General features: G+C 44.7%; 1 protein-coding gene across 1 annotated transcript in view; it reads right to left on the bottom strand.

Annotated features, from left to right (window-relative positions):
• Positions 1-825: 825 nt before the first annotated feature.
• Positions 826-11178, bottom strand: part of LOC112260252 (MAGUK p55 subfamily member 7-like) — a 37261-nt gene continuing 26908 nt past the window's right edge. The window contains exons 9-12 of the mRNA XM_042328557.1: positions 6820-6913; positions 3137-3245; positions 2768-2911; positions 826-1113 (exon numbers count right to left, since the gene is read on the bottom strand). Coding sequence (XP_042184491.1) covers positions 904-1113; positions 2768-2911; positions 3137-3245; positions 6820-6913 — 557 coding nt within the window. The 3' untranslated portion in view covers positions 826-903. The remainder of the gene's footprint in view (positions 1114-2767; positions 2912-3136; positions 3246-6819; positions 6914-11178) is intronic.

Raw genomic sequence — 11178 nt, 5'->3', positions numbered from 1 at the left:
AGGAACCAATAACACTGTTTTGGACATGTAAGTACTATGGTCAGACAGGAGGCGTAGGGACTTGGATTCCTATAGTTCTTTAAGAGCCGTGCTCTGTGACTAACTTGAAGTTGGGACTAGTTATTTCTCATGAAGGCTGTCTAGACTCTGTCTACATATTACACATATAAATAATGATTATAGTATTTTAAATTTAGTCAAAGTTTGTACATTATTTTCTCTACCTTGAGTGGTTCCCCTTACACTTCTGTATTCCTTTAGGGGTGTGACCATGTTCCTTGACATTTCCTCTGTTTTGGCAGAAGAGTCCTTTTCCAGTTTAAAAGAGGAAATCTAGGATTCAAACAACAAAGAAGTGGTCACACCACAGGTAAGGGATGGGACTTGAGAAATGTAACCACTCTCAATTTTGACTAAAAACAGTTGACGGCCATGTGTAATCTATCAGTTTTTTTGAGGTGCGTCAAAAGATGAAGTTTAACTTATGGAGGAAAAAATGGATGTGCAATTCTCTCTCCCTACATTTCTTCAGTCGCTGTTGCCTGAATCACACTATAGGGCCAAGCCTAGCTATACTAGGTTGGACTGGTTATGCATCCATCAAAGTGGCTGGAACTGTGCTGTAAAGGAAAATGTGAAAACAAAATATCTGACCCCACACAGTACGGGTTGACACTATAGTGTGAACACGGGTGGCCGGTGGCACCTTAATTGCGGAGGACCGGCTCATAGTAATGGCTGGAACGGAATAAATGGAATGGTATCGAACACATCAAACACATGGTTTCCATGTATTTGATATCATTCCATTAATTCCATTCCAGACATTATTATGAGCCATCCTCCCCTCAGCAGCCTCCTGTGAGTGTGAATGAGACATGCATAACCAGCCTCCTAGTGTGTTCAGCACACACTCTCTGTGTTCTGTTTGGTGTGACTGGTCCACTCCACAGGAATCCACTGAGGCGCCTCCGTCTCAAGCTTTTCCAGCTCCGCCCTCAGTTTGTTGAATGCCATGGCGAAATCGCCATTGACGACGACCATCTCAAACAGGTGGCCGTACTGGCTATCCATGGCTTCTGCTGAGCTAATCATATCTTCAAAGTCCTCTTCCTGTGAGAAACAGGAAGTACATGTGTAAATTCTGAGTTCATACATTCAACAGCTGAGTTCACATCTGTAGGCCAATTGTAGGTCATGCTTTGAATGGATGGTAGTATGGGTATTTCCATCCAAAAACATGACCTTTATCACTCATTGTCAGGGGATCCTGCCTTTAGCTGCAAAGGGGTTTATGTTGAAAACATCACATCACGTGGCCAATAAAGACCAGCATCACATAAGGCAGGGATGGGCAACGGATGGGCAACTTTGATGGCGGTGCGGGCTACATAAAACATAACCCATCATGTGTACCTACATTTCATGAAATTCTACTAATTTTGCCTTGGGGCGGAGAGAAAAATGAGCAGTGTTACAGTTAATTTCCTGCAATTCAACACATTTTGCCATAGGATTGAGACAAATGTTTGCAGTTTTTAATATGATAACTTATGATTAAATGGGCCCTACCTCAGTCGATAATTCAACCATGCTTACTACAAGTTTAGATAGCTGGCCGCTACGCTGACTTACAAATCAGAAGAAAATTAGCTGACATGGGATAATTGACTGACGGCTGATGAACAACCACATTTTTAAATGACATCTAAGTTGTATATTAATTATGCACCCTTGTTTTCAGTACTCCAGCACCCTCCGCTTGCGAGGATGACAAAATAGCCTTTTTCTAAAATGTTTTATGAGATTGGAGAACACATTGGGAGGGACCTTAGACCATTCCTCCATACAGAATCATTCCAGATCCTTGATATCCTTCGTCTGTGCTTATGGACTGTATTTTTCAATTCAAACCACAGGTATTTAATGGGGTTCAAGTCAGGAGACTGAGATGGCCAATGCAAAATGTTGATTTTGTGGTCAATTAACCATTTCTTTGTGGATTATGATGTGTCCTTGGGGTTATTGTCTTGCGGCCAAGTCCTGGCAGAAAAATGTAAAATGTCCTACAATATACAGTCTTTTTTGCTCATCTTTATTAAGGATTCCAATCATTTTGGACTCCACTGTATATGCAGCCCACCCCGCAGCCATTTTATTTGTGACCTTTTGGCCACTGGCTACACTTGTAAGTCAGAGGGTCAACCATGTTTAAACTGAGTTATGTGTAACCTCACACCACCTGATGCTGCCATGTTACAAGACCTGGGACACAAACACGTTTGATCATGTGTGTGAATGTACGACAAGTGAGAACAGATACATTTTTTCCAGTATTCCCCTCCACCTCAATGATGACGTGTAGGAAAACTACATTGCAGCAAAAACAAACTGTTTCCATTCAAACATACGTAATCAAAAAAATAAAAAAAATAAAACTGGGTAAAACATTTATTATGCATTTAAACAATTTGAGCACCATTTATTAATCATTGTAAATGTTAGTAAGCGAGTTATTTACAACGACAACGATTAGGAAAATGATTTAGAACGATCTATATTAAATATCTTATGATTGATCTTAGGAATTATTAATGCATGTGTGAATAACTAGCTTTCAAAGTAAAGAGAAACCCGTACGTTTACAAATGTAGGAGTAATGATTAATAAATGATGTAAACTATTTATAAATGTCTTATAAATGGTTTGTTACTGAAAGTTATTATAAACTGTTACCAAAAACAGTTTCACCCAGCCTTGACATTACCGAAAATGTCTTTGTCAGTTTCGTCATATCTTGGGTGGAAATTAATGTAGCTTTCCTCCGGCTAAAACGTAGCTCCTGAATCAATGGTGGCTTCACAAAAACAACACATGGTTTGAACTCAGTTGTGTGTAAGCGCTGTACAGTCTGTGCTATTGAAAAGAGGGAGAAAGAGCCAGGAAGAGGGAGAGAGAGAGAGACAAAGAGAGATGTAAATTCAATTAGAGTTAAGCACACAAATTAGGCCCCATGTCACCATTTTCATGATGTGATCATAAGAAGACCAATAAATCTAATGAATCAAATCATTGGCTCCTTGACCTGTCATTTACTGATCTGGGATTGTGATTGGCCTGCTGGCCCGTCACTCACATTAGGCTGCACATCCAGTAGGCACACCTTGTCCTCCCCTATGACCTTGTGCACTGACTCCAGACTGGTCCCGTAGTAGTTCCCTCTGTGCTCCCCATACTCTAAAAACCTGAGACAAAACCGTACAGAAACACTAGTTAAAATTGAGCCAAACAAACATGAACTTAATGGAATACTTTCATACAGTTGAAGTCGGAAGATTACATGCACCTTAGCCAAATATATTTAATACAATTCCTGACATTTTATCCTAGTAAAAATGCCCTGTCTTAGGTCAGTTAGGATCACCACTTTATTTTAAGAATGTGAAATGTCAGAATAATAATAAGAGAGAATTATTCATTTCAGCTTTTATTTCTTTCATCACATTTCCAGTGGGTCAGAAGTTTACATACACTCAATTAGTATTTGGTAGCATTGCCTTTAAATTGTTTAACTTGGGTCAAACGTTTTGGGTAGCCTTCCACAAGCTTCCCACAATAACTTGGGTGAATTTTGGCTCATTCCTCCTGACAGAGCTAGTGTAACTGAGTCAAGTTTGTAGGCCTCCTTGCTTGCACACACTTTTTCAGTTCTGCCTACAAACTTTCTATATGGTTGAGGTCAGGGCTTTGTGATGGCTACTCCAATACCTGGACTTTGTTGAACTTACGCCATTTTGCCACAATTTTGGAAGTATGCTTGGGGTCATTGTCCATTTGGAAGACCCATTTGCGACCAAGCTTTAACTTCCTGACTGATGTCTTGAGATGTTGCTTCAATATATCCACATAATTTCCCGTCCTCATGATGCCATCTATTTTGTGAAGGGCACCAGTCCCTCCTGCAGCAAAGCACTTCCACAACATGATGCTGCCACCCCCATGTTTCACAGTTGGGATGGTGTTCTTTGGATTGCAAGCCTCCCCCTTTTTCCTCCAAGCATAACAATGGTCATTATGGCCAAACAGTTCTATTTTTGTTTCTCCAAAAAGTAAGATATTTGTCTCCATGTGCAGTTGCAAACCGTAATCTGGCTGTTATATGGCGGTTTTGGAGCAGTGGCTTCTTCCTTGCTGAGCGGCCTTTCAGGTTATGACGATATAGGACTCGTTTTACTGTGGATATAGACACTTTTGTACCCGTTTCCTCCAGCATCTTCACAAGGTCCTTTGCTGTTGTTCTGGGATTGATTTGCACTTTACGCACCAAAGTACGTTCATCCCTAGGAGACAGAACGGGTCTCCTTCCTGAGTGGTTGGAAGCTGCGTCGTCCCTGGTGTTTATACTTGCGTACTATTGTTTGTACAGATGAACGTGGTACCTTCAGGCATTTGGAAATTGCTCCCAAGGATGAACCAGACTTGTGAAGGTCTACAAAAAAATATGAGGTCTTGGCTGATTTCTTTGATTTTCCCATGATGTCAAGCAAAGAGGCACTGAGTTTGAAGGTAGGCCTTGAAATACATCCCCAGATACACCTCCAATTGACTCAAATTATGTCAATTAGCCTATCAGAAGCTTCTAAAGCATTGACATAATTTTCTGGAATATTCCAAGCTGTTTAAAGGCACAGTCAACTTCGTGTATGTAAACTTCTGACCCACTGGAATTGTGATACAGTGAATTATAAGTTAAATAATCTGTCTGTTAACAATTGTTGGAAAAATGACTTGTGTCATGCACAAAGTAGATGTCCTAAAAGACTTGCCAAAACTATAGTTTGTTAACAAGAAATGTGTGGAGTAGTTGAAAAATTAGTTTAATGACTCCAACCTAACTGTATGTAAACTTTTGACTTCAAATGTACATGCTAAACAGAGGACACTTACATGGGGAATTGATCCAAAATGCTAATGTCCTTCGTTGTTCATAGACAGCTTTCAAAATAAACCAAATATGTAAAATCGCTGAACTACCCCTTTAACTATTGGAATTCTCTTTAATAACATGTCATTCCCAATTAAGAAAAAATTCAAAATTCTCGTTCCCTGTTGCTTGCTACCAGTTTTGGTTGTAATGAACTATCAACCCTTATACATGCCTTATACTTGCCTACATTGATGTCTTTGCATTAAAATACACATAAAAGGAGGATGAGAAAACTGGAATCCATCCCAGGGCATTACTGGAATGCCATGTCTTACCTCCTTTCTTCATCTCCTGTCCTGGTTCAGCATTAGATTTAGTAAATGCCATGAAAACATTGGAATATCAGGCTCACTAGTTCTCTTTGAGCAATGGCCTAAACTCACCAAAGGCGAGCATGCAAGGCATGTGTGCGATTTATTTTAGAATGCGTTGTTTTGAATTATAATGACCTAACCGAAATAAGGTGGTCGGGATGTCCGCTTTGACGCATCCCTCAATTAGAACATGTCTCTATTTTTGCATTTTTAATCGCTATACAAATGATGAAGGTAGGTAAGGGTTGAGTGTCACGGCTGTTGAAGGTTGAATACCAAGGTGCAGCGTGGTGAGCGTACAATTTCTTTATTTTAAGCAAAATGACGCCAAACAAAACAATAAACACTACAAAAACAAACCGTGAAGCTCACAAGCAAAGTGCTCTAAACAGAGACAACCTCCGACACACACAGGTGGGAAAAGGGTACCTAAGCATGGTTCCCAATCAGAGACAACGATAGACAGCTGTCCCTGATTGAGAACCATACCCGGCCAAACACAAAGAAATAGAAAACATAGAACACAAAACATAGAATGCCCAAAACAGAGACATAAAAAGGATCTAAGGTCAGGGCGTGACATTGAGGCTTTACCATAAATGCTAAATTAGAACAATTCATCCACTTGAGGAAACACAACATTGCTACCTGCAAAGATGATTGGAGATTTTGACTATCCTGCTAGCATACTGTCACTGCTCTGCCTGTCCCATCCACCTCACTCTGCTTGCTCTGCCAACCTGCTTCTGGTGAGTTATTCGTTTAAGAGTCCTGACTGTTCCAAATATCTTAGAATGTTTGCGTTTCAGCTGATCTCCCTTGTTGCATATTAAATGGGAACCACCTGCTTGTTTATTTGTTCAATGACTAGATGCCTGGATGTGTCTTATCCAAGGCTCTAGTGAAATGGAATGCCAACAAATGAAATGCTTGTGTGGTAGCACTGCACTCAACATGCAAATATGCATGTTAACACTTTACTCATAAGGGAATAACTGGGGCCTCCCGAGTGGCGCATCGGTCTCGGGCACTGCATCACAGTGCTAGAGGCATCCCTACAGATCCGGGTTCAACCCTGGGACCAGCGTTGTCCGGGTTAGGGAAGGATTTGGCCAGCTGGGATGCTCTAGCGACTCCTTGTGGCAGCCGGGCACATTCACAGCTGTACAGTGTTTCCTCCGACACATTGGTGCGGCTTCCGGGTTAAGCGAGCAGTGTGTCAAGAAGCAGCGCGGCTTACGGAGTCGTGTTTTCAGAGGACGTATCGCTCACGACCTTTGCCTCTCCCATGTCCATATGGGAGTTTCAGTGATAAGACTAACTACCAATTGGATATCATGAGATTGGGGAGAAAAAAAGGGGTAAAAAGTACCACCATTTTTTATTGAAAAAGGGTATGACTTATTAACAATATACTAATGTAGTAACTGCCTTTAACCATATGGTGATCACTGCCTAATGAACAGCATAATCAGTAAAGGTCACTAGCTACTTTCACTCCCATCAAGAAATACGTACTTGTGGTTGACGATGTCCATTTCAAACGTCTGCCTTGAGACAAAGTGGTACTCTACCCCATCTTTCTCCTGCTTCCTCTTCTCTCTGGTGGTGTCTAAAAAGGGAGTAATTTGTCATTTACATTGTGGAGTAATGTTGTGAAAAAAGCATCACCGTGGGGAAGAAATAGAGCGGAATTTAAAATACCCTAATTACAGTTCTAGAATCAGCTCGCCATACCCCAATTCACCGTGACCATTAGGAGAGCAAAAACAACCATGACCCTAGATCCTGGCCTTAGGAGCAGTAGAGTGAAACATGGTTTAGGATCCAGAGTTTTTACAGATCAAAAAGGTCAGGAAAACTTCTGGGCCCTAACGTGGTTTAATAAATCCCCACTAGAGTTGATGTCCGCGCCTGCAGTGGAAAGTGGCAGACCAGGAGACATCTCAAAAATCTGTCTTTTCACAAAAACGTCTGTAGAGCCCAAACTGTTTGGGCTACAAACTCCTATGACCCCTCTATGGGACTCTCACGAACACGATGGTGTCTCTGTTTTGCTCTACGACCCCCACAAGCATCATGGGACTCATCTGAAGTCGGTACTGCCGGTCTACCAACTTCTGTCTGTAGCGTACGAAAAGTTTGGGCTACACAGTAATATGACCCCACCAGCGAAAGTTGAGACTCTCACGAACACGTACAGTACCAGTCTAAAGTTTACACTAACCTATTAATTCAAGGGTTTTTCTTTATTTTGACTATTTACTACATTTTAGAATAATAGTGAAGACATTAAAACTATGAAATTACACATATGGAATAATGTACTAAGCAAAAAAGTGCATTTTAGATTTCAGATTCTTCAAAGTAGCCACCCTTTGTTTCAGGACAGCTTTGCACACTCCTGGCATTCTCTCAACCAGCTTCACCTGCAATGCTTTCCAACAGTCTTGTTGGTCAAATAGCCCTTACACAGCCTGGAGGTGTGTTTTGCGTCATTGTCCTGTTGAAAAACAAACGGTAGTGGGACTAAGCACAAACCAGATGGGATGGTGTATCGCTGCAGAATGCTGTGGTAGCCATGCTGGTTAAATGTGCCTGGAATTCAAAATAAATCACTGACAGTGTCACCAGCATAGCACCCCCACACCGTCACACCTCCTCCTCCATGCTTCACAGTGGGAACTACACTGAGATCATCCGATCACCTACTCTGCGTCTCACCAAAGGTGTCACACCCTGACCATAGTTTGCTTTGTATGTTTCTATGTTTTGGTTGGTCAGGGTGTGAGCTGAGTGGGCATTCTATGTTACATGTCTAGTTTGTCTAGTTCTATGTATGGCCTGATATGGTTCTCAATCAGAGGCAGGTGTTCGTCATTGTCTCTGATTGGGAACCATATTTAGGTAGCCTGTTTGGTGTTGGGTTTTGTGGGTGATTGTCCTTACGTCCTTGTTCCTGTCTCTGTGTACTTTGCACCAGTATTAGGCTGTTTCGGTTTTCGTGTTACGTTTATTGTTTTTTTTGTATTTTGATTCGTGTTTTTTTAACTTTGTGTCATTAAACATGGATCGCAATAGCCACGCCGCATTTTGGTCTGACTCTCTTTCACCTAAGGAAAACCGTTACAGAATCACCCACCACAACAGGACCAAGCGGCGTGGTAACGGGCAACAGCAACAGCGGCGCAAAGAGGAATGGACATGGGACGATGTATTGGATGGCAAGGGTTGCTACACCTGGGAGGAGATCCTGGCGGGAAAGGATCGCCTTCCATGGGAACAGGTGGAGGCAGCTAGGAGAGCAGAGGCAGCCGGAGAGAGGAGCCGGCGATATGAGGGAACACGGCTGGCAAGGAAGCCCGAGAGTCAGCCCCAAACATTTATTGGGGGGGGGCTCACAGGGAGTATGGCTACGCCAGGTAAGAGACCTGTGCAAACTCCCTGTGCTTACCGGGGGGCTAGAGAGACCGGGCAGGCACTGTGTTATGCTGTGGTGCGCACGGTGTCTCCAGTGCGGGTGCATAGCCCGGTGCGGTACATTCCAGCTCCGCGTATCGGCCGGGCTAGAGTGAGCATCGAGCCAAGTGCCATGAAGCCGGCTCTACGCATCTGGTCTCCAGTGCGTCTCCTTGGGCCGGCTTACATGGCACCAGCCTTGCGCACGGTGTCCCCAGTTCGCCTGCATAGCCCAGTGCGGGCTATTCCACCTCGCCGCACTGGCAGGGCGACCGGGACCATTCAACCGGGTAAGGTTGGGCAGGCTCGGTGCTCAAGAGCTCCAGTGCGCCTGCATGGTCCGGTCTATCCAGTACCACCTCCACACCCCAGCCCTCCGGTAGCAGCTTCCTGTGCGTGTCCTCGGCCCAGTACCACCAGTGCCAGCACCACGCATCAGGCCTACAGTGCGCCTCGCCTGTCCAGCGCTGCCGGAGTCTCCCGCCTCTCCAGCGCTGCCGGAGTCTCCCGCCTCTCCAGCGCTGCCGGAGTCTCCCGCCTCTCCAGCGCTGCCGGAGTCTCCCGCCTCTCCAGCGCAGCCGGAGTCTCCCGCCTGTTCGGCGCTGCCAGAGCCTTCCTCTCCAGCGTTGCCGGAGCTTCCCGTCTGCCCAGCGCCATCTGAGCCTCCCGTCTGCCCAGCGCCGCCTGAGCCACCCATCTGCCCAGCGCCGCCTGAGCCACCCGTCTGCCCAGCGCCGCCTGAGCCGCCCGTCAACCCAGCGCCGCCAGTGCCGCCAGTCTGCCAGGGGCCGCCAGTGCCGCCAGTCAGCCAGGGGCCGCCAGTGCCGCCAGTCAGCCAGGGGCCGCCAGTGCCGCCAGTCAGCCAGGGGCCGCCAGTCAGCCAGGGGCCGCCAGTGCCGCCAGTCAGTCAGGGGCCGCCAGTGCCGCCAGGGGCCGCCAGTGCCGCCAGTCATCCAGGGGCCGCCAGTCAGCCAGGGGCCGCCAGTGCCGCCAGTCAGCCAGGGGCCGCCAGTGCCGCCAGTCAGCCAGAGGCCACGGAAGCGGACAAGGTGGGGGACTAAGACTACGGTGAAGTGGGGGCCATGTCCAGCACCAGAGCCGCCACCGCGGACAGATGCCCACCCAGACCCTCCCCTATAGGTTCAGGTTTTGCGGCCGGAGTCCGCACCTTGGGAGGGAGGGGGGGTACTGTCACACCCTGACCATAGTTTGCTTTGTATGTTTCTATGTTTTGGTTGGTCAGGGTGTGAGCTGAGTGGGCATTCTATGTTACATGTCTAGTTTGTCTAGTTCTATGTATGGCCTGATATGGTTCTCAATCAGAGGCAGGTGTTCGTCATTGTCTCTGATTGGGAACCATATTTAGGTAGCCTGTTTGGTGTTGGGTTTTGTGGGTGATTGTCCTTATGTCCTTGTTCCTGTCTCTGTGTACTTTGCACCAGTATTAGGCTGTTTCGGTTTTCGTGTTACGTTTATTGTTTTTTTGTATTTTGATTCGTGTTTTTTAAAGTTTGTGTCATCAAACATGGATCGCAATAGCCACGCCGCATTTTGGTCTGACTCTCTTTCACCTAAGGAAAACCGTTACAAAAGGACAGCTATCCACCGGTCTAATGTCCATTGCTCGTGTTCCTTGGCCCAAGCAAGTCTCTTCTTATTGGTGTCCTTTAGTAGTGGTTTGTTTGCAGAAATTCAACCATGAAGGCCTGATTCATGCAGTTCTCTGAACAGTTGATGTTGACATGTGTCTGTTACTTGAACTCTGAAGCATTTATTTGGACTGCAATCGGAGTTGCAGTTAATTCTAATGAACCTATCCTCTGCAGCAGAGGTAACTCTGGGTCTTCCTTTCGTATGTCGGTCCTCATGAGAGACAGTTTCATCATAGCGCTTGATGGTTTTTGCGACTGCACTTGAAGAACCAGATTGACTGAACTTCATGTCTTAAAGTAATGATGGACTGTCATTTCTCTTTGCTTTTTTGAGTTGTTCTTGCCATAATATGCACTTGGTCTTTTACCAAATAGGGCTATCTTCTGTATACCACACCTACAGTACCTTGTCACAACACAACTGATTGGCTCAAACGCATTAAGGAGGAAATAAATTCCACTAATTAACTTTTAGCAAGGCACACCTGTTAATTGAAATACATTCCAGGTAACTACCTGGTGTAGCTGGTTGAGAGAATGCCAAAAGTGTGCAAAGCTGTCATCAAGGCAAAGGGTTGCTACTTTGAAGAATCTCAAATATAAAAAATATTTTGATTGTAACACTTTTTTGGTTACAACATGATTCCATCTGTTATTTCATAGTTTTGATGTCTTGTAGTATTCTACAATGTAGAAAATAGTAAAAATAAAGAAAAACCCTTGAATGAGTAGGTGTGTGCAATCTTTTGACTGGTACTGTACATGT

Source organism: Oncorhynchus tshawytscha, linkage group LG10, assembly GCF_018296145.1.
Source record: "Oncorhynchus tshawytscha isolate Ot180627B linkage group LG10, Otsh_v2.0, whole genome shotgun sequence".
Lineage (NCBI taxonomy): Eukaryota > Metazoa > Chordata > Actinopteri > Salmoniformes > Salmonidae > Oncorhynchus > Oncorhynchus tshawytscha.
This window is presented reverse-complemented; position numbering and strand designations above follow the sequence as displayed.